The sequence below is a fragment of the Ochlerotatus camptorhynchus genome, unplaced genomic scaffold, assembly GCF_037179485.1.
Source record: "Ochlerotatus camptorhynchus isolate MF236.1 unplaced genomic scaffold, CSIRO-AGI_Acam_v1.1 ptg000379l, whole genome shotgun sequence".
In the NCBI taxonomy this organism is placed as follows: domain Eukaryota; kingdom Metazoa; phylum Arthropoda; class Insecta; order Diptera; family Culicidae; genus Ochlerotatus; species Ochlerotatus camptorhynchus.
In genome coordinates, this window is record NW_027040867.1 from 2701595 (window position 1) to 2723881 (window position 22287).

At 37.2% G+C, this 22287-nt stretch overlaps 1 protein-coding gene across 1 annotated transcript in view; it reads left to right on the plus strand.

Moving 5' to 3' along the window:
• The window catches only part of ssp3 (short spindle 3), a 169674-nt gene that overhangs the window by 133613 nt on the left and 13774 nt on the right, over window positions 1–22287 (plus strand). Inside the window, exons 9-11 of the mRNA XM_065232867.1 lie at window positions 8079–8224; window positions 8287–8376; window positions 9284–9375. Coding sequence (XP_065088939.1) covers window positions 8079–8224; window positions 8287–8376; window positions 9284–9375 — 328 coding nt within the window. The remainder of the gene's footprint in view (window positions 1–8078; window positions 8225–8286; window positions 8377–9283; window positions 9376–22287) is intronic.

Below are 22287 nucleotides of genomic sequence, written 5' to 3' on the forward strand. Positions count from 1 at the left end.
TCGACAAAGAAGAAATTTCAAGACTGTGAGGTAAATAAAAAAATAAAATAAAATCTTAAGTCAGTTATGGTTTCAATTTTTTTATTAAATCTCACAAGCTTCAAAATTCTTCTTAGACCAGAATCTCAAAAAAAAAAAAAATCTCCGAGTGCTCAATTAATGCAATTTCAAAGTACCGTAAAACGGGGTAACATTGATAGTTTTGTAAGGGATATTTTAAATATTTTTACGGCAATTTAATCATTACATTCTACCATCAACGTTACTCGCACTATCAAAGATACCCCGTTCAACGGTATTTACAATATTGGAGACCTTTTAAATCGATTACTTTTCAAAATAAACAAAAAAATTGCCTAAAAAAAGTTATGAAATTTGACCAAAAGTTGTTGATCATCGATTTTTGTCAATTCTGAAACGTCCAAAGTTTTCAACATTTCAAAAATTTGCATTTTTCATAAGCTTATTATTATTAAAAGTCGAAAAATTGAACCAGGACATTTTTATGAGTTTTAATTTTCATCACTTTCTTTGACTATTTTTCCAGAAAAAAAACCGTCTTTATTTTTCGTATTTTTAATCATATTTTTCCCTACAGTTTTGCCTCTGACGTCATTTTGATTAAAGGTGACATTTTCGTGCTACGATTTATTGAAAAATGTCGAATACGCCATTTTGAATTTTTTTGTTTTCCGATATTTAAAATGACCGAATTTTAGCACAAATGTGAATGATTGCCCATAACAAACAATCATGTAATGTTTAATCGAAGACATCATATAAAGAAGACTGACAACTCTCCCATATAGCCGGCGCCGGTGATGTAGTGGTAAGCGTGACTGCTTTCTAACAGGTCGGTGGGATTTTTCTGAGGCATAAAATCTCTGGTCACGTCTTCCTTTGGAAGGGAAGTAAAGCCGTTGGTCCCGGCCCATGTGTGTTGAATGGGTGCGATATCTTACGCAGGTGTGGAAGCTGCCTTCCTGCACATTCAATTGCCGTCAATGGATGGCAATCGATGTCCGTCGATGATTGGCACTAGATTGCGGAACGGAGACCGACGTTAAATAAAGGAAAAAAAAAACCATATTCTCATACGACCGGTATGAGACAGGCACAAAGCCGTCATCTGCCGCTCAAAGGTAAATGCTCCGAATAGCAAAGGTTCCATCCTCAGAAGAAAGGTTTGTGCGTTTGCTCATTTTCTATGCGTTGCTTCCACCTTCGCTCGAGCGCAGTGCTACTGTATCTGGCAAACTTGCCAGTCTTCTTGATATGTTGTTTTCGGTTTTACGTAAATCTGAGAAGGTCGAGTATGATCAATTCTTCATTTGGCGTGGAACTGCTCCCATGGAACACTTCACAGGACTTCTAAAAAAATTCCGTACAATCATCTCAAAATATCGACAAAATTCTTCTTAGAACTCTCTTTGGTATTCCCTTTCAATTGAGTGCATAATATTCTGAAACTTCTCCATAGAACGCTCTTCGATTCACTCTGCAATTCTCTGCAAATATTAATAAATTTCGCTGTATCGTCTTGAATATTTCAAAGAATTCTCCTGTAAAATAAACTCTGTATCCTAAGTATTCACTAGGAATTCTACAAAAAAAAAATCACATGTGAAACACGAGTTAGCCAATCCTTAGTTCAATGGGAAACCGTCGGAATTCCCTTTAAATTCCACTCTGAATTCTCATGGATTTCCTTTAAGTGCTCCTCAGAATTCTCTTGGAAAGACATGCCCCAGCGTAGTGGTTAACACTCATACGTCACGAGTTCAAATCTCACCCCGGATCAAGTCACGAATTACCCAAAAGTGTTAAAGTGACTACTCTCAATTGAGAGTGTTAGAAGGAAAGGAGTGTAAGTGACTTTGATCGATTCTCTTCATCGACTTTCTCTTTTGATAGCCACAGCTTTATAAACAGATTTTGCGCTATTTCTGCCACATAGCTTGATAAAAGAGGTTCGGGCATCCAGAATGACACACGAATCAAGGAATGTGTTTGTAGCTGAATTATTAACGAAAGAGAAAGTCGATGAAGCGAATCGATCAAAGTCACTTACACCCCTTTGCTTCTAACCCACTCAATTCTGTGTTTACGCGATTTTCAATGTTTCGATTTTGCCATCATACAGGAAGGGTTCAACATTTTTAATGCCACTATACACTCCCGATCATAAGTTTAAGGACACCCAAAAAAAAAACATGACAAATTTGTTATGTTCATATCTCTGTCATGTTGCGTCCAATTTTCGTTCTCTTTAGATCATTTGAAAGGTATTGAATAGAATTTTCCTCGTAGGCAAATTGTTCATTATAGTTTTCAAATTTTGTGTGCTAAAAGTTCACCCAAAGTTACAATATTTTCAAAATTTACTCTGAAGAATCGTGACTGATTTTCTCAGAATTGGGTTGGCAAACTGTGACGAGCCTTACAAAAAACAATTAAGGTCCATATAAAAAATGTGACAAAGGGGGGAGGGGGGTTGAAAATGGGCCTAATTTGCGTGACATAATTAATGGACCTTCCCTTATGCTATACCATTCATACCATTCAAATAACCTTTGGAGATCGAAAATTGAACAAAACATATGTGCATGGTTTTTTGGAGGTGTACTTAAACTTATGATCGGTAGTGTATATCTTTTTTTTTTTAAACAGGTTGCACTAAATTAAGTTGAAATTTAAGATCACAAGACCAAAAATACGGACCAAAAAAATTCACGACAATACAGAATGACGTGCAAAAAATTAAATAAAAACTAGTTATAATCCCTTGGAACTCTTCTTCACTTCACTTTTCATTGTATATTTAACATATGGGTATAAGTTGCTGAATAAAATGACGTGGAGATTAGCTGCTAATACCTGCTAAGTTGCATGATACAAACTATACAATCGAACGTAAATCTTTTAAACGAAGAAAAGGCGATTGGTTTTTTTTTCAGAAAAAAATTTGCATTTTTAGAGCACTTACAACTTTGTAGTACATTGAAAAAAATGTGAAGTTCAAACTAAAAAGTTATCGTAAAAAAAAAACGGTTTTTATGGAGGTACTACCGTTTGTACTACATTTTCACCTCATAACTTCGTCCTCATGAGAGATAGAAAATTATCGTCTACGACAAAGTTTCATAAAATGACTTAATCTACAATGTTTCTATAGATGTTTATCGATTTTAACAAGACATAAACAAGTTATTTTTTTATCTTAGTGTATACCCCCCCCCCCCCTTATTCAAAAACTTTCACCACTCAAATACTATCAAGTACAAAAAAAAGGCATGTCATTTTTTATGATTTCGTCCCACTGTGCGTCGTCAAATTACAATTCCAACATTACGCATATTTCGTACAATACACTTGAGCTGGCATGATAGGTTCTCTATAGTTTTATCTTTCAATTGGATGAAAATAATCCGCAGTTCCTTCAATCGTATGCCTAGGAGCGAACTTTTGATCTGACGCTGCCAATTAATCAAATATATCTCAAAATGACAAAATGACAAGCTACCAACGAGCCGAATGTCAGCAATGGAAAGCAATAATGATATAATCTTCTTCCTTTTTTTCGTGACAAACGGCCTATGCCGATGAAGCTCGCTCGGGTCGGTAGAAGGAAACGACCAAATTATCGCAAGCTGCTTCACGAAGTAAAGCCGAAGATGATACACGTGCGTTAATGGGATGTTAATGGACAAAGCAGGCAAGCAATTTTTTTTTTTTTTTTCCTTTGGTTTGTTTTTTTCCGTCGATCTTGTTTTCCGTGCTGAGCACCAATGCTACCGACGTGCCAGGAAGGCAGCTCCCACACCTGGACCCTACCTATCGACCCATCAACTCATGAACCGGGGACCAACGGCTTTACTTCCCATCCGAAGGAAGGCGTGATCAGAGATGTTATGCCTCAGAACATCCCGGCGGCGCCGACTGGGATTGAACCCAGGTCTACTGGGGTGAGAGGTAATCACGCTTACCACTACACCACCGGCGCCGTTTTGGCAAGCAATATATCATTATCCTTCTGACGAATTTCACGCTAACTCGACAAATGGTTGTCAATGAAACTTTTTAAGTGTATAGATTTCGTCTACTTAAGCAACTTTGCATACTTATTTTCTTTAAAAAAAATCTAGACCAACATTCGAAAAGGGCAGTGGCTAACTACGGATCGTTGTAACTTGGAGAACAATATGAAACCTGCAGATGAGTTTGCCACGTACTTCGTAGATAAAATTGATAAGTTATTCACTCATGACTTTATTTGTAAAGAACAGTCTTTATTTCTAAGGAACAAAAAAGATTCTCTAAAAGAAGATGAATGAATTGTAATTTGCATTTTCTCTGAGAACTATTCACTTATTATTCAGAATGCTGCTCAGGGTTACCATTGGAATAACGCTCAGGCAACTATTCACCCTTTTGTGGTTTATTATATGAAGGACAGTAAAATAGAAAACGTTAGTTTTATAATAATATCAGAGGTTTTGGCCCATGATACCATAGCAGTTCAATTGTTCATTTTAAAACTGATAGAATTCTTGAAACTATCAATAGATTTCTCCAAAATTACATTTATGTCAGATGGAGCAGCTGCTCATTAAAAGAACAGATTTTTTTTTGCCAGGCTATGTAACTTCAAATCAATGCACAAATTGGAAGCAGATTGGCATTTCTTTGCAACTTCTCATGACAAAGGTCCCTGTGATGTTTTTGGTGGAACTTTAAACCGAATGGCAAAAGAGCAAGCCTTTCCCAAGAATACGGAAATACTATAGCAACCCCACGAGAGCTCTAAGACTGGGCAGTTAAACAAACAGAGAAAAGCGTCACAAAATTGAATTTCTGTTATATATCTACTGAGCAAAACGAAAAAATGTCAGAAGAACCCGAAGATTTGTTTCACCACGTAAAAACGATATCTGGTATACAAAAATTTAACAGTTTTCAGCCTATTGCCGATAATCAAATTGCAGCTAAAAAATATTCTAATTCAGCATTAAAAAAAAATTACTCTGTTTGACAACGTTAAGAAATAATTCTCTAAATAAGATAAAATAAAAATTTATGAAATAAGACCACAATTTTTTCATACTCTGCCAATTAAACATAACATTAAAATTAAATTTTCTATATCATTCACATTAGGATTGAAAACGTCTTCAATATCTTTTTTGGTGTATCTTTCATTTGGAGCTTGTTGAGTGAAATCCGGTTGAGTGGTAGGTTTCACATGAGTCTCAACATTTCAATATTTTCCATGTCTACACTTAAAAAAAATCATTGATTTTATTCAGTGCGAACACGATAAAATTTTTGTTAAATAACTGAACGAGTTATAGATAAATGGTCTGCCTATCTGGAGAAAAAAATTCCGATTTAAAAAAAAATGGCATTTTTGAGAAATCTTAATTTTAAATTTTAAACATTGTATTCTTCAGTGTAGCAATACATTTTTCAGTGTTTTGTTATTTTATTATGCAAGCTCATTTATTTATCTACAAATCATTTTTAGCAACATTTTTGTAGGACTTGACATTATGGAGTAATAATTTTTGGAAGAAAGTATTAATAAAAAAAAAAGTTCCGCCCTTTTTAAATGTTGGTCTAGCGTTTTTTTTAAATAAGTATGCAAGGTTGCTTAAGTAGACGGAATCTACACACCCACAAAGTTTCATTGAAATCTGAGAGGGTGCTGCCAATTCCTTTGTCGAGTTAGCGAGAAATTCGTCTTCTACAACTTCAAGCAAGCTATTTTACAGAGAGAGTTTATCGTGGTAGTAGTAGCAACCGTTTTGTCTTTATCGTTGGTTGCTTTATGTGTTTGGATTCGCTGGACGCTCAACACGAGCTTCAGCACAGATTTCTTGGCGATAATTTTGGCCATTGTTGTCCAGTCTTTTTCAAATTCTTCGATTGAATTCGCTGCCCTTAAAGTGTTTCCGACGATATCCCTTGAAAAGGGCCCAAACATCTCGTACGTACATACGTACATCTGGTACGTATTGCACATTGTTTGCTTTGTACCAAGCTACCGTGTCTTTCTAGCAGTGCATTCCGGCACACGAATTGACGGATCACCAACGCTGCCGCCGACAGGCTTGCTGAAACTCCTCAAACTCACTGGAGGTTTGAAAAAAAAAAACTCTTGTCCTGCGAGTTTAGCCAGCCCTCGAGTGAGTGGCGGCAGGAATATGGGAGAAGTAAACAAAAACTTCTCGTGAGAGAATGAGAGTGAACTTCAGCTCTGAAGCTCAGTGGAATGATTTGGCAGTAGGCATTCTACTCCTCAGAAAAATGCTACGCTCGGCTTATTTCAAACTCGCGAGTGAGGTTCCATCAAGCCTGGATGCCGATTCAAACACACCAGATCGTAAATTTCAGTGTTCATCGTCTCCTTCGTCACAAATGGCGTTGACAACTTACCACGCTTGCAAAACCATAGCCTTCTTACCAAAATTTTTGTTAAAAAATGACTTATCGGCATCGTCAATTTCCTGACCATCACGGACTGTATAGTATTGATCTGCCTGAAGCGTCTCGTAGTTAAATTTGACGTATGTTTCGTCGTCCATGATAACACGCCAATTTTCCACACAGCAGGCTATCATATAGATTCCGAGCCCTCGGTTTGACGGATGCGGCTTGTTTCTGACTCCGTTTCGGTTTCTTGAACGTTTTCAGCCCGTTTCTTGCCTTGGACGTTACTCTTCGATGTTCTCAGTTTTCTGCCCAAATCTCAGAGGCACTTTTCTAATTGACGAAAGCTTGGGTGATCTTCCGGTCCAGTTTTCGGTCCACCGGTCCTGGTTTACGGCCAGATTTCGGTATGTCCTCGAAGGCAACTTCTTCACCGAACTTGTGGGTGGCGGTTCGGACTGCTCCGATACATACTTCCTACATTTTCGCCAGCTTTCTTCCTATAGGTTGGGAATAGTACATCATTATTTGTGCACGATCTATTTACGTTAAATAAATAAATAAACACACATCGATGAACAGTTGATAAACTTCATCGGGGTAGAAATGGCGGCGAGTTGAAAGTGTGTTTATACTTTCTGGGACATCCTATAACAATAAACTACTTTGAACAAAAGTGGCGCCGGTGGTGTAGTGGTAAGCGCGATTACCTCTCACCCCAGCAGGCCTGGGCTCAATGCCAGTCGGCGCCGCCGGGATGTTCTGAGGCATAACATCTCTGATCACGGAAGTAAAGCTTTGGTTCCCGGTTCATTAGTTGTAATGGTTCGATAGGTAGGGTCCAGGTGTGGGAGCTGCCTCCCTGGCGTCGGTAGCATTGGTGCTCAGCACGGAAAACAAGATCGACGGAAAACAAATCATGGAAAAAATATACTTTGCACAATGATTGTTCAAGGCCGGTGATATTAAGCTATTCAAATGGATTCGGTTTGATACATCCTGTGGTTGTGTTTAGAAACAGACGATCCATTAAAATCTTAATTTATTAGATTTTTAGATGTACGCTAGTTCAACTCAGATAGGCGATCGAAGGTAATCACATAGAATTACCTCCTCGATCAGGATCGTTTGAAAACGTACATCGGATGTACAATTCATCGGACGTACAATTCATCGGACGTACAATTCATCGGACGTACAATTCATCGGACGTACAATTCATCGGACCTCCGCGATCATGCGACACTCTTCCGCAGCATACCCGTCGACAAAAGGTTTTAGAAGAAATATATAGATAGTTCTCATCAGGATCGCTTAGAGAATTGATTCTTATTGTTAAGTAATTTAAACACTGACACGTCGAAAAAGATCTCGATTTTGGCACGGTTTCGAATTTGACAACACAATGAAGCGGTTGTGTTGCCAAAAACGAGATCTCGCAGTATATTTAAAATATTTTAAATATCTGACAAATTACTCAAGTTCCATTTGTTTTTCTTACGTCGACTTCCTGTTAGTTCGATGTTTTGCAGCTTTACCGTTCTGTGTTTTAGAGATTCAATTATTTAATATAAAAAAAATCAAATAAAAACTTCAACAATGAATCAACTAAAAATCTTATACATTTTCATATTTTTTTCTCTTTGCAGTTACACAGTATCATTAGGTTTGGTAGACATATTAATTAGGAAATTCAACAAAATCCGAGAATCGGTGGAGAGTCAACAAAGTCTGGTACTATCTCTGCTAGCTTCGCTCGGACTGCTGACGAAGCTAGCAGAACTATGTCCAAAAGGTAAGGGCTCTGGCACGTAAAACCAGTTCTTGCAATTTTCTTAATGTGTGCTTCCATCGCAGGTCCCGACGTTACCAAGTTCCTATCGACGGTCAAATCGACAGAACTGTTTGGATCAGTCTCGTTGCTGTACGCCACCATCGTGCCTATCGGTAAGACACCTTCCTACACCTTTTATCCGGTTCTCGCCAACTTCTTGTTTGATTCGGTACAACAACAGACCCGGGCTCGAGTTTTGTTTTTCTCCCATCTGCGGCTGCGGGCCATATTTACTTCCGAAGTATTTACCCGCCCCGAGTTTGCTCTGCTTTTATTTGGTTAATCCGTTGACTTTCCGCACGGTCCCGGGGTGCAAACAACATACACGGACCGAAGCTCTGCGCTACGTGCACATGTACGCCTTCAAAACAAATCCACCCGAAAGGCGCTGAAATCGGAACGTGAGAATTGCTCAATTTCGGTAATTCCGATAAGTTTTATGTGTGCTTTTCTCATCCTTTCTCGGTACCATTTGAATATACCCATATGAGTAACGTTCTCTAGGCGGGCCTTATGTTCGACAAAGCTGGCCGGTCGGCCGCAAGCAAGGCATGTAGATCAGAAACGGAAAGCCTCTGGCGGCGCGGTAGCACCTTTTTTCTCGCGGCTTAGGCGGTCCATCCAGCAGTCTACTCGTACTCGTCATTATGATATTTCGGCCAGTAACTACCGGAAATGGGATAATTTAATTAAAATTATTACGCTTTTATCAGATGCCGGCCGGATTTCTTTTGAATTCCGAAACCTCGCGCACCCCCAGACAGCAGAGAGCAGCCTCAAATCCGAAAATAATTTGAATAATTGGGTGTGTTTTACCTACGATTCTTTGGAGCGCAATTTTACAATCGCGCTGAGTATAACCCTTGAGTTGTTTGGGTTTAGCGCTATAACAGCAATTTTTCACATTGTTTTATGTGATTACTTTCTCTATCTCTCTCTCTCTTTCTTCGGATAGCTACAATAAAGAAAACGAACCCATTAACCGCGCGTGGTTTTCATCTTTTCTTCTTTTTCCCGCAGGTGAATGCATTCCACCAAGAACAATTTCGCTGGCGGCAGCTACCTTTAATCTTCTGGTAACGTTGGCCAATCTGGACATAGTGACGTTTCAGGTAAGATATGGAGTTTTTTATTCAGCTTATTATTTATGGCGAGTGACAGCTTTTTTCTATCGGGTTTGAACTGTTTCGCATGTTGCTTCTTAGGAGTTGGGTAAATTTTCGTTTTCGTTCGTTCATAGGTTGGAGATGAGAGAAATACAGGAAGGTGCGGGACTGTGGAGAGTCATAAAATTATTGCTAAGATTAGAGTTCATGAATGAATGAAATTTCGGAATCTAGTCACAACTGTTGCTCTAGACAATGTTGGTTCCTGGAGGTTACTGTGGTATTGTTTTTTCTTTCCTTTATCTTGACTTATGACGTTCCAACTTGAATTTATGCCTGCTCTCAAGTAAGGTTATTTTGAGCAAACTCACATTTTTTAAATATTTGTATGCATAACTTTAACATCTTTGATTAAACACAATTGAACATCATACAAAATTCTGCATAGTCTTGTAGTCCTGGTATTAGGCTAGAACAAATGTTCAGTAACATTTGTTGCTATCTACTAATCTCGCTATGTTATAAGGAAGATTCTATCGCTTTTTATGGGCATCATGAAAAACTGTTAATGTTCAAGCGCTTATCACTTATAACAACTTTCAATGTTAAGAGCCCATGCAATAACTGGCAATTTGCATATTTCTTACAAAAGAAGGAAACATTTACTGAAATAAAGTAAGTAAGCACGAAGAAATCAGACACAAAATATATAAAGACAGCATTCCTGATTGTGACAGCCCTATTTGATTACCTTTCACATTTATATTTAAAATTCCTTCACTTTTCCGAAGATTTTATTGCATTAACACATGTCAAAAACATCCATCTTGATGGCGATTGTAAAGCATATATATATTTATAAGAAATAAATAAATAAAAAAAAAAAACCTAACGTGAAGAGGGGCTGACAAAATTGGGCAAGCCCTGTATTCACTAAGCAGAAAATGAATTTCACTTGGTTGGCCATATCTCTACCAGGTTTAGAGGACAATATATTCTATGAACGTCTTCGTTTTCAGAAAAAATGTAAATAGCGATATTGTAATTAGATGAAATTCCGCGGAATTCCATTACTTTCCGTTAACATTGAAAAATTAAACTCGAAATTTTCTACTCTAAGCGAAACGAAACGAAAGAAGAAACTAGCGAAACAGCTTTAAAGTATTCCGCGAAGCTACACGGAATTCCTTTTCGAAGCGAAATAAACGGAATAATTCGATATATCGCATACCCTTAATAGCACATTAGGATGTATTTCATAAAGGTTGATTACATTGTAACTGTGGAAGTGCATTTAGAATACTAAGTTGAGAGCACGCAAAAAAGCTAATATGCACTAAGCAATAAGCTTGAAATGCGAATAAGAAGAAGAAGATGATTACATTGCACGGTAAAAAGGTAAATGAATCATTAAACAATGACGATGTTCCTTAATAAGTGAAAAAAATCTCCATAAAATAGATCGGGTTGCTCCTTAAATGATTGATCAAAATACGTTAAAAATCTAAAATGCTCAGTAAATATTTAAAGTACGCTCCCTAAAATAGAGAAAACTGTACATTATACATTTGAAAATGCTCCTTAGTATGCACCGCTTTGCACCATTTTGAAGTGTAATGGTACCATATATCATCGGAAAAGCTGCTGTAGAAAGGTTAATAAGTACCATGAAATCAGCTGAAATGTTCATTGTGTGCATTTGTGCATTTTTACTGAGCACTAACTCTTGTCCTAGCCTTTTATGACTTATGGCTATAGCGCCATTACTCGCTTTCTGAAAAGAGAAAAGAAAAAGGAAAAGGAGAAGGGGGAAAGGATTATGTGAAATCTATGAACATAAACAATATTTTTGATTTGAAATATAGGGGAAATGTCTCTAATGTTGGCCCATGGATCTAAGATTGGGCCCATCGATAAAAATCTGCTATTTATCAATTTTATCTAGATGTACGCGTTATTGGGACGTTACTATTGCACTGAAACTGTATTTTCGTTATTTCTCTGAAAACCGTTTCGTAAAAATGAATATCGTACATACAACACATCTTTCATAAATGGTACGAAACATTCGTTTTTCCTGTCATCTGGCGCAATGTCAATATTACGCCTTATTCGTATAATATACAAATACATCTTCGTACAATCAAACCAACAACTGCGCTTATTGTCTCCTAAAGAGCTGATTGTGTGTTGGAGATGGGATATTTTTTTTCGAAATTACCGCTCCATGAGTGCTTCTTATTGCCTTTAGCTTTAACTATTCTCATTGCACAGATAGAGCGATGGATAAAGCACACATCTAACAATCGCAAGGTTCATGAAACGAGTCCGGTCTGAACCCTATTTTTATTTTTTTTGTCATATTTATTCCTTCCAATGATGAAGTTATTTTTACCCATCCTCACTAACACACTCCACATTTTTCGGTTTCCACAACCAACACTTGTGGACCGCTGGCAGATAGCGAGTGTGGCAGTTCTAATGAAACTAGTTTCATACAATGTACAAATCCATTTCGTTGCAGAAAACAACGAATAAATTCGTAGAACAAACGAGCGATTTCGTTGTACACCCAACCGGTGGATGTAAGATTCGCTTACAATTATGTGGGATTCATCATCAGAGGATGTAAGTGGAGACCGCATGAACCGAGGATGCGATATACCTTGCTGCGGTCCGATGTAAGAAAATTGGAGACCGAAAAATGTGGAGTTGTATTAGTGAGTGAAATTAATTATGTCGAAAAAAATAGAAAAAAGGTTGCCGACTTGACTCGAACCACGGACGTTGCGACTATCAGACCTGTGCTTTCTCCACTGCTCTCTCCATGCTTCTGAATATGGTCAGCCTAAAAGCAAACATGAAGCGCTCATTTTCTCGCATGCTCGACTTCGAATGCTTTTTCTGCTGGAGAGATTCGAGTTAAGTGTGTGCGTCGTTCTACAATGTTCTACAATGTGCGTCGTTCTACAAGCTTACTGGTACCTATAGTCGAAAGCGTAGATGCAACACGAAATAAAAATGCTCGACTTCGTATGCTTTTTCTGCTGGAGAGATTCGAGACAAGTGTGTGCGTCGTTCTACAATGTTCTACAATGTACGTCGTTCTACAAGCTTACTGGTATAGTCGAAAGCGTAGATGGAACACAAAATAAAAAAAGACAAAAAACCATTACATCGCCTGCATGGTCAATTTCTAACATTCGTTGCGATGTTCATGAACAGAGGATGATAGGAAACGGAACTAACATTCATGGTAATAGATTTTTGGTTTGCGTGAGGTATAAACGAAATTTTATTTTCGGTGTGGATATTTTGGATTGCTATTGAAAATTTAGTCGATTGCTGAATTTATGTATGGGCCCAAATTAGGGACACTTAGGCCGACATTACCTGCATTTCCTCTACAATATAGAAATTCATAACGGCGGTGATCACTATCCGATTCTTGTCACTATTATCAAGTCAATTCGGAATATGCTATTCACCATGCAAATTTGAAAATCACTTATGCAGTTTGACACAAATTTAAAAATCAGTTAAATTACTCATTTGAGTCATTTGACCTAGTGACCCCTTGGGCCTAGTTACAGTCGGCTTAATAGCGCCTGTTGACATCTGGCCATGTGGAACTACGCCCTTGCGATCAGGCTATGTCGCCAATCCTCCTCAATGGTGGGTCTAGCCATTTCCTGGTATCCCCTTAATCCTCCGGAAGAAATGATTTCCTGACTGTAAGCATTCTGCATTTTCAGCAGTTTAATATTGTGATCACGAGCCAATGATGAAGATCCAGGACAGGGACCTCCTAGATGTAGCAGCTTGCTAGTTTGCCAAAGGCTGCAAAATATGCTGTTTCCTCGTTTTCATTTACTCCTAGGGATGTCCTAGGGATCCATACCAAATAATGTACTTCTGAATTCCTTTGATACAGGGTAATTTGACCATGTCGAACTGGAATTTGATTAGTACGCTAGCAGAATCACTTCTGCCTGTGGTCATTCAATAGTGTCAATCCACTCTGCACCCACGATAATGGCGTCACCGTGCTGTGGCAATGATGCCAACCTGATTTCGAAGCACTGGGTAAGTGACTACTTGCATGAGCATCAGCATGAGCATGATTAACCGCCCACTTGGTAAACTTATGCTGATTGTAGCGTACACAGGTGACTTTAAACAGAACATCAAATGATATTTGTTTGTCTATGTGTTTGCAGTTAAATTTACAACTATTTAAATCAAATAAATGGAAAGCTCTCACCTAATTCTGCAACTGTTTTTGGCTATGCAACGCTGTTGACGATCATCATCACAAGTGAATTAATAAATAGGAACGAACTCACCAAATGAATCCATGAGCAATGTTAAGGATAATTTCATCTGTTTTATTGAGCAAAAGTAGGGCTGCCATTCTTTGTATGTTGGGATGCAAACTGGAGAACACGATATTGGTCAGGAGCCGAAACCCGAATGCTTATTTCGTAAACCTAGTTTCTGCGATGACGTTACTGAACATTGGGTGCCATATGATAGACCGAGTGACAGACGATGATAATTATTACAACGGTAAGAAAAAACGGGTTCTTTTCATTTGGACGTACATAGGTCGTACTAAAACGATGTTCACACACTTTTATTAATGATTCCGCACTGTATACGAGTCCAGTTAGAAATGCAACAATGAAGATTCTAAGATTTTTAGGCAGGGTATAACAGGGGACAAACGCACTCAGGGCAAAACGCCCGATTTGGTTTTTCATAGCTATTCGACTCTTTATTCTGGCATTTTTTGTGCCAAAATACTAGTTTAAGGGTTAACGCAGTCGACCTGTGGCCAAGGTTGCAAATACTCATTTAAGCTAAAACAATGTCTTTTTTAATTATGAAATAATTAGCTGCTTTGATCATATTTCGAATTGGTAAGACACAAGAAAAGGTTGCAAAGAATGTGTTTGACATATTAAACCTGTTTATTTCACTTCATGAGAGTCACAATCAGCGATTTTTCAAATCGCTGATTGCGACTCATAGAAAGCCATATTTACAGGTTTTATGTTTCAAACGCATACTTTGTAACCTCTTCTTGTAAGTTACAAGTAAAGCATGTCATCATACCATCATTTGGTTTTATTATTCCGAAAAACATTATTTTAGCTGAAATGAGTATTTGCAACCCTGCCTGTGGCACTGTAGCTCGTCAAATTTACGAATTAAACGAAATATCGCATCGGGCGTTTTGCCCTGGGGTGCATTTCGGGCTGTTTTCCCCTACATTTAAAAATATGCCAGTACCAAATGTGCCGGAAGTGACGGGTTCGACTCCAAATCCGGTCGAGGAAATTTTCAAGACTTTCTTGAGCATAAAATATAATCATATTTTGCACATATTACAAGGACTACAAGGCTATGCAGAATTTTGTATGTTGTTGTGTTCAATCAAAGATGCCAAAGCTATGCATACAAATATTTTTAAAAAATGTGAGTTTTTAGGGCACGATAAACTAAAATGTTTGGAGGTTCAAAGGTAGGTTGGTCACAAACATTAAATCCTAAATACACTCAACACTTTCTTAACGTGGTTTTATTTTCATTTTTCCTGATGTTCAACTAAAAGTAAAGCAAAGAAAAGAAAAATATGGTACCGTGCAAGCACAATATTCTCAATGACAATACATACTTCTAATGTTTGAACATTAATGGTGCATGCTTCAACTTTGAAATAGCGTTGTATTCCTTTACATACACTCCCGATCATAAGTTCGGGGTCGCCCTTTAAAAAACATGTAAATGTTTTGACATTTACAACCGATTTTCAATCTTTATAGGTCATTTTAAAGGTATTGACAGAAATTTAGTTGGTAGGTAACTGCTCCGTAACGTGGGTAGATCACCTTTTCGTTGTACGTTACGGAATGTAAGATCTACCACCGATTCCTAGTCCTGACTACTTCAAAATTGAGGAACAGGATTTTTCAGTAATCAAAGAAACACATCTTAGTCCTTGTTACTTTGTATGCCTTGTTGATAGTGACAATACTCGGCTTTGTCCACCGAGGATGATCTTGAAACAAGGAAAAAATTAGTTAGTCTATTCGTTGTTCCCTAGTTTGAAGTGGTTAAGACTAGGGTTCTGATGCATGGTCATTATCGGTGTCATACCTTAATTTTGTTGCTATGGAATCCAATTTTGACTGACAAAGGGGCGCGCCTTTGGAGGGTGTTTCAACACTCCAAAGGGTAAAAAGAGCGGGAGCTTTCAATTAGAGTCGGATCATTGCGATAAATGCAAGAATGACAACTGTAAAAAAATCGAATACTTCATCATGTCTCAATAGTGATGGAGTAATATGACATGCACTAAACTAAGGACACATGCCCCGTAACGTGGGTAGGTCACCTTTTCGTGGTACGTTACGGGATGTAAGATCTACCACCGATTCCCAGTCTTGACTACTTCAAACTAGGGGAACAGGATTTTTCAGTAATCAAAGGAACACATCTTAGCCTTTGTTACTTTTTATGCCTTGTTGATAATGATAAATCCTCGGGTTGCCTGGACCGAGGATGATCTTGAAACAAGGAAAAAATGTGTTAGTTAGTCTTCACCTATGTGATCACTTCTTCTATTCGTTGTTCCTTAGTTTGAAGTGGTTCTGATGCATGGTCATTATCGGTGTCATTGCTTATTTTTTTGCTAAGGAATCCAATTTTGACTGACAAAGGGGCGCGCCTTTGGAGGGTGTTCCTTTCCTACCTTTCAATTAGAATCGATTCCTTGCGATGAAGGCTATAATGACAACTGTATCAAAACCGAATACATCATTTCTCATAAAGCTTGCATTGCTAATTGGGTAAAGACACGGGATATACTACAATAGATCAAATTACTGGTCGCACTACTGCGATCCCGATCCCGAGTAGAGGAAAAAAAAAACTGGTTTAATATATTTTTCAATTGTCCTACTACCACTTAAATTTAAAAATATGGTCGACCCAATTAAGACAGTGTGAATTTAAACAAAAAAAGTTATAACTTTAGGAGAAGTTTTAGTATACAAAAATTGAAAAATATATTAAACCAGTTACCTACAATGTAAATTTCAGTTAATAACTTTCAAATGACCTATACATATCTAAAATCTGTCGTAAAATGGCAGAGATATGAGCCAAAACCAGTTACATGTATTTTAAAGGGTGACCCCAAAATTTACGATCGAAAGTGTATGTTGTGTATATTTGTATGACAACAAAAAAGTCTCATTCACTACATTACTTGTGGAAAAAAAATGTAAATAAACAAAATCCATACAAAGCAAAACGTCAACTTCACCACAGAAAAATCAATTTATTAATTTATACTGCCGCCCATGGCAAGTCAGTCCGTGTAGATTTTAGTTGCATGGTTTGAGCTTCTGTATCACTCTGGTTCGGATTGACCATGAGATAGCAGTCATAGAATCAGTGTCATTATTATTATTTTTTTTTCCTTTGATTTGTTTTCCATCGATCTTGTTTTCCGTGCTGAGCACCAATGCTACCGACGCCAGGGAGGCAGCTCCCACACCTGGACCCTACCTATCGACCCATCAACTCATGAACCGGGGACCAACGGCTTTACTTCCCGTTTTACGGTACTCAACATATTTTCTCGGTTTCATATAAACAGCTAAAACAGTTAAAAATGAATTCCGGCATGATTGATTTCATAAATTTTTGTTACTTGAAAATAGGTTATTTATGTTTAAATGCAGAAAACAGACAAAACTTCAAAACTTTGGAAAATTACTTTGTTTTTCTATATTGAAAAACAAAGCAATTTTCCAAAGTTTTGAAAATTTCTCAGGTTACGGAATTACCACTTGGCGTTAGTTTTGTGTCAAAAAGTGATGTGAATATATCCTTATAACCCTAAAAAACATAACTTTTTTGTTTGAATTTTCCAATTTTTTTAGTATTCTACAAAGTTGTAAGTGCTCTAAAATTACACATTTTCGATGAAAAAGTAAATCGATATCTCTTTGTTTAAAGGATTTACATTCGCAATTCTAATTTTTTAAAACCATTTTTATGGGGGTATCTTGCAGTTCTGCAATGTTAGCAGCTAAACTCAACGTAATTTCGTTAAGCAACTTATACCATACTGTTACATATACAATTCATAGGATGTTCTTTTAAAGTACCTGAATGTTTTGTTATGTTTTGCAGTTTTCATTACTATTTTTTAAGTATGTCCGTTAGGGTGCGTTGCAGTTTCGACAAAGTTGTTTGGTATAGTATTCTCAATCTAAGTCCGAGTTTTGGTGACATGTGAGCAATATTTGGATTTTTGTTCATGCAAATTGATAGGATCGTTCCGTTTCCCATACCAAATTTAAAATTCTCCCGCAAATCGAGACTATAACCAAATTCGTTCAAATTTCGCCCACTTGTTGGGGATCTTAATAAGCATTGAAAGAGCAGTGGGGAACCCACCTTAATGTAAATACTTGGATAAATGGTCATGCAATCAGCAAAACGTAACAAAACATTGAGGTACTATATTAGAAAATTCATTAGGCCTCCCCTTGGATCCCCCTACGAATTTTATATATAACAGTAGGGTATAAGATGTTGAATAAAATAACATTGAGATTAGCTGCTAATACCTGCTAACCTGCAAGATAAACCCCCTTCCCAAGCAACACGGCTTGTCATAAAGAAGTTGAAAATACTTTTTAATGACTTACGTAAAGAATCAATAATACTTTAATATACGTCATTTAATACATTTATATAACCTAAAAAGCGCAAGACGCGGAGCTTATACAACTAAATACTGGTCTTATAACATGTTTTGGAAACATCATAAAAACCAGTGGCAAAAAAAAACAATAACAAAAAAACTGAGCATGGGATTAGATCACTTTTCCTTGGCGTTGTAGACTTATTACTTCCTAACTAGACCAAGTATCTATAAGTATCTATCATGTCATTTCCAATGGCATGAAAATTATATTCTCGTTCAACACGCTTTCGATCCGTCATAAAGATGTTTTTTTATTAGCACATCTAATTGCCAGAGTGTTATTTAAAAGTATTTTCAACTCCTTATAAGACAACCTGCACATTTTCAGTTGTATTAATTTATGAGATGTCATAAAAAAGTGTTTTCTACGGCGCTGGTGGTGTAGTGGTAAGCGTGATTACCTCTCACCCCAGCAGGCCTGGGTTCAATCCCAGTCGGCACCGCCGGGATGTTCTGAGGCATAACATCTCTGATCACGCCTTCCTTCGGATGGGAAGTAAAGCCGTTGGTCCCCGTTTCATGAGTTGATGGGTCGATAGGTAGGGTCCAGGTGTGGGAGCTGCCTTCCTGGCACGTCGGTAGCATTGGTGCTCAGCACGGAAAACAAGATCGACGGAAAAAACAAACCAAAAAAAAAAGGGGGTTTCAACTTTCTTTATAACAAACCTTCGAATACCTCATAAGAAACTGTCAATTACTGCGTGAAGAGAGAGAGATGTTTACGTCAATCTGGAGAGTTCAGAATCTCTTCAAGAACTTTATAAATTCAACTAAGATTGATTTTGTATACGACAAGATTTATAGTGGTATTAAAACAGTAAGATGCACGTTTAAATAACATTTAAAGATAAAAGCAACATAATACTATTTTGGAAAATGTTGAATCTAGGAAGTATGAAGAAAACATCTATAAACCTAATGTATAACGTGGGATGTTTTCTGCATCACTTATAATACATTTATATAACAAGCCGTTCTAATTATTTTTCAAAAAAATGTTTTATGTGTTACTTGGGTTAAAGATAACGTTCAAAAATTATAAAAACGGACGTAATTTCTTAAAGCCAAAAGATAGCGATTTATTTTCTTATATAGTCTTGTGCTTTTATAGAGCACTTACAACTTTGTAATAAAATGTATTTCTTCGTCCATGTTTCCCCATTGTGCACTGTGCGGTAGTGCCCTGTTCAATCTACTCTTGGACTACGCTAATGGATATCATTGGATGATTCTGAAAGCAAGAACATCCTATCATGCCTCTATGGTATTATTATAGTATAAAAGTGCTTTATCGAAATCTACCTACGGAATTTCATTATTATCTTGATCAAATACCGTCAGCTAGCAATATTATGTTAGCCAACCTCTCAGGAAAAATTGTTCATTTCCATTTGATAAAATGATTCGTCCCGTTCCCGTTCACTCTTGTTCCTTTTTATTCTTTTTCGGATGTACTCTACAGAATCCTCAAATGGCCTCTGAGCTCTTGATTTTGAGAAAATGGATCTCAACATTAATGCGGTGGAAAGACTTGAAAACTGCAGACATTGTTTGCTTCCCCGTAGCAAACAATCAATTAAAGTTTCAGCTACGTGCATACACAAATCTTAGTATTCAACTTGCGAATTGAAAATGATTCTGTTGTAAAGAATCACGTTATGTTTTGAGATTGAGGCTGTACCTGTTAACATCAATGGGAACTCGTCAACATTCTTTGAACTGTGAGCAGCAGCAAATCTGACAAACCTAATTAAAATCTCAACCAAAAGGAAAATATTTGCAGACCCGTTGAAATCTTGTGATTGGAACACCCTTGCGTCAAACATCGAACAATTTGAATCGCAATTTTGTCACTTCACGGTGTCGTATCCTAAGCTCGCGTTGGAGTTTACTCGGGTAAACGTAAAACGGCAACGGGCGCGTAGCACAGGATCACCCTTTGTTTGTAGAATAACAATCATCGGACGGAGTGATGCAGCGGGATTGGGATCTTTTGAAACGGTCGGAAGAATTTTCATTTGCAAACAGTGATTTGATACGGTTCTGATTTTTGTAGATGGTTCTGTTTGCCAGGATAAATTAATCTGTTCGCAGGAGCCTGGATTTCTGATCTGCTGTAAGTCGGATTAGTAGTAAGCGTAAGGAGAGCTATCACAAATCACATTTATTTTGTTGAGGGCCAATCTGTTAAGATTTACTGTACTACGTTTACTCAATTTTACATTCAAATACTAGGTACATGCTCCAGGATTACTCAATCCTTTTGGGAAATAATACTGCGGTCTTTCATTAGGCGCTGTTGTTCATTTCGAAAAGGTAAGACACGGCCACTCAGAATAACCCAAAGAGAGAGTCACTTCTACTCAGAAGTATGAAGAAACATCTAAAAACTGCAGGAGCTCAGCGCTGAGTACCTGCAGTTTTTAGAAATTTCTCTTACTTTTTAGTAGAAGTGACTAGGTGAATTGGAGATTTCAATGATTTATTAAATTAGACTAATGATCATAATCATCAAGTAAACTGAAATAAGAAAATTCAAAAAGTCTAATAACATTAAAAAGATTAACAAAAGAATCAGGATGCGGGGGTGCGCTAAGGGAGGCAACTAGCCTTTAAAGTTGTAGAATAAATCTTCCTATTTAGTCTTGAACTTCAATAAGAAAACGCAAGCATGCTATTGGTCTGCTGATAAGTTGGTTGGTTGGTAAGCAGACTAACAAGGAGAGGAATAGTTTAGGAAATAAGTAAAAGTAGAGGTATGTGACAATTGATAACTTTTGATCTTTTGTAGGTATTTTTTTCTCCTGAATTTATTGTACTCGATTACTATATTATTCTCTCAATACGCGAAATCTCTGATATATGCGGTTAAAGCATTTGAATTAACTTATTTCTTTTTGTTCAAGTACTTACATTTGTAAACAGAAGCCAATGTTAATCTATGAATTAAACCCTACGTAACTGTAAAATCGATCTTGATGCATGTTTAACTTTTCGCGGCTGTCGGACTCAACGCGTCTACGTCTACGGAGCTTACGCAGAAGTGATTCGCAATTCGGTAGAGCTTGACAAAAGTTTTTTTTAGCTTATGTAGTTTAGTGTTTGTTCGGTACGGTAGCGAAATTTTGAAATCAGTGATACGTGCGGTAAAATAACTAATTTGAAACAATAGTAAAATTAGTAGAATATTTAGAGAAGAAACCAAAATTAATCAACTTGCCAACATAGGCTATCATATTCAGTTTGGTGGCACTTTTGAAATGATAATAAGCCTTTTTTCTCGCTTCGGTTGTTTCTCACGGCGTTTGGAATTTGCGTGGTTTTCGTAACTTACATAATATAGATATCCCCTCCCCATGGACATGGAGGTTGACGGTACTGAAGCAAAGGGTTATGTTTAATTTCTTTATATTTGCAACGATGATGATTTCCTATAGTGACACATATCACCTTCTTAATGCTTCAGTATGCCCCAAACGATTAATTCTTGGTTGTTAATAGAACTTCCTTGATGAAATCGGCTGCTTCATGCAGACTGAGCAATTCTGATTATAGTATCAGATTTGTTCTGTATACAGAGGAACTGGGAGGGTTTATTAAAAACTTCTCACCAATAAAGTAACGATCTTCTTGTAAATTTTACATATCATTTTATTAATATTTTATTTTATGTATGCATATTATTGTTGTTATGGGGTCTCATAGCCTAGTCAGTAAAGGCACGGTATTACCAAGCCGGAGGTGGCGGGTTCGATTCCCGGTCCGGTCGAGGGAATCTTTCGGGTTGGAAATTTTCTCGACTTCCCTGGGCATAGAGTATCATTGTGCTTGGTATGCATGCATTGGTATTGGCATCGAAAGCTAAGTTGAGACCACGCAATAAGCTAATATGCCCTAAGCAATAAGCTTGAAATGCGAATAAGAAGAAGAAGGTATTATTGTTGTTACAATCAATTTGCATTAGCATATGATACAAGAGATTTAATATTACTTGCTCGTTTTTGCGTAAAATAATCAATATTTATTTTACTTGTAATTACCTTTGAAAGTTTTTTTCAAGTTTTTTTTTTGTGATTTGAAAATTTACCCAGTTTGGTTAGAAGTGTCGAAGCTAACGCATGTCCACAGGT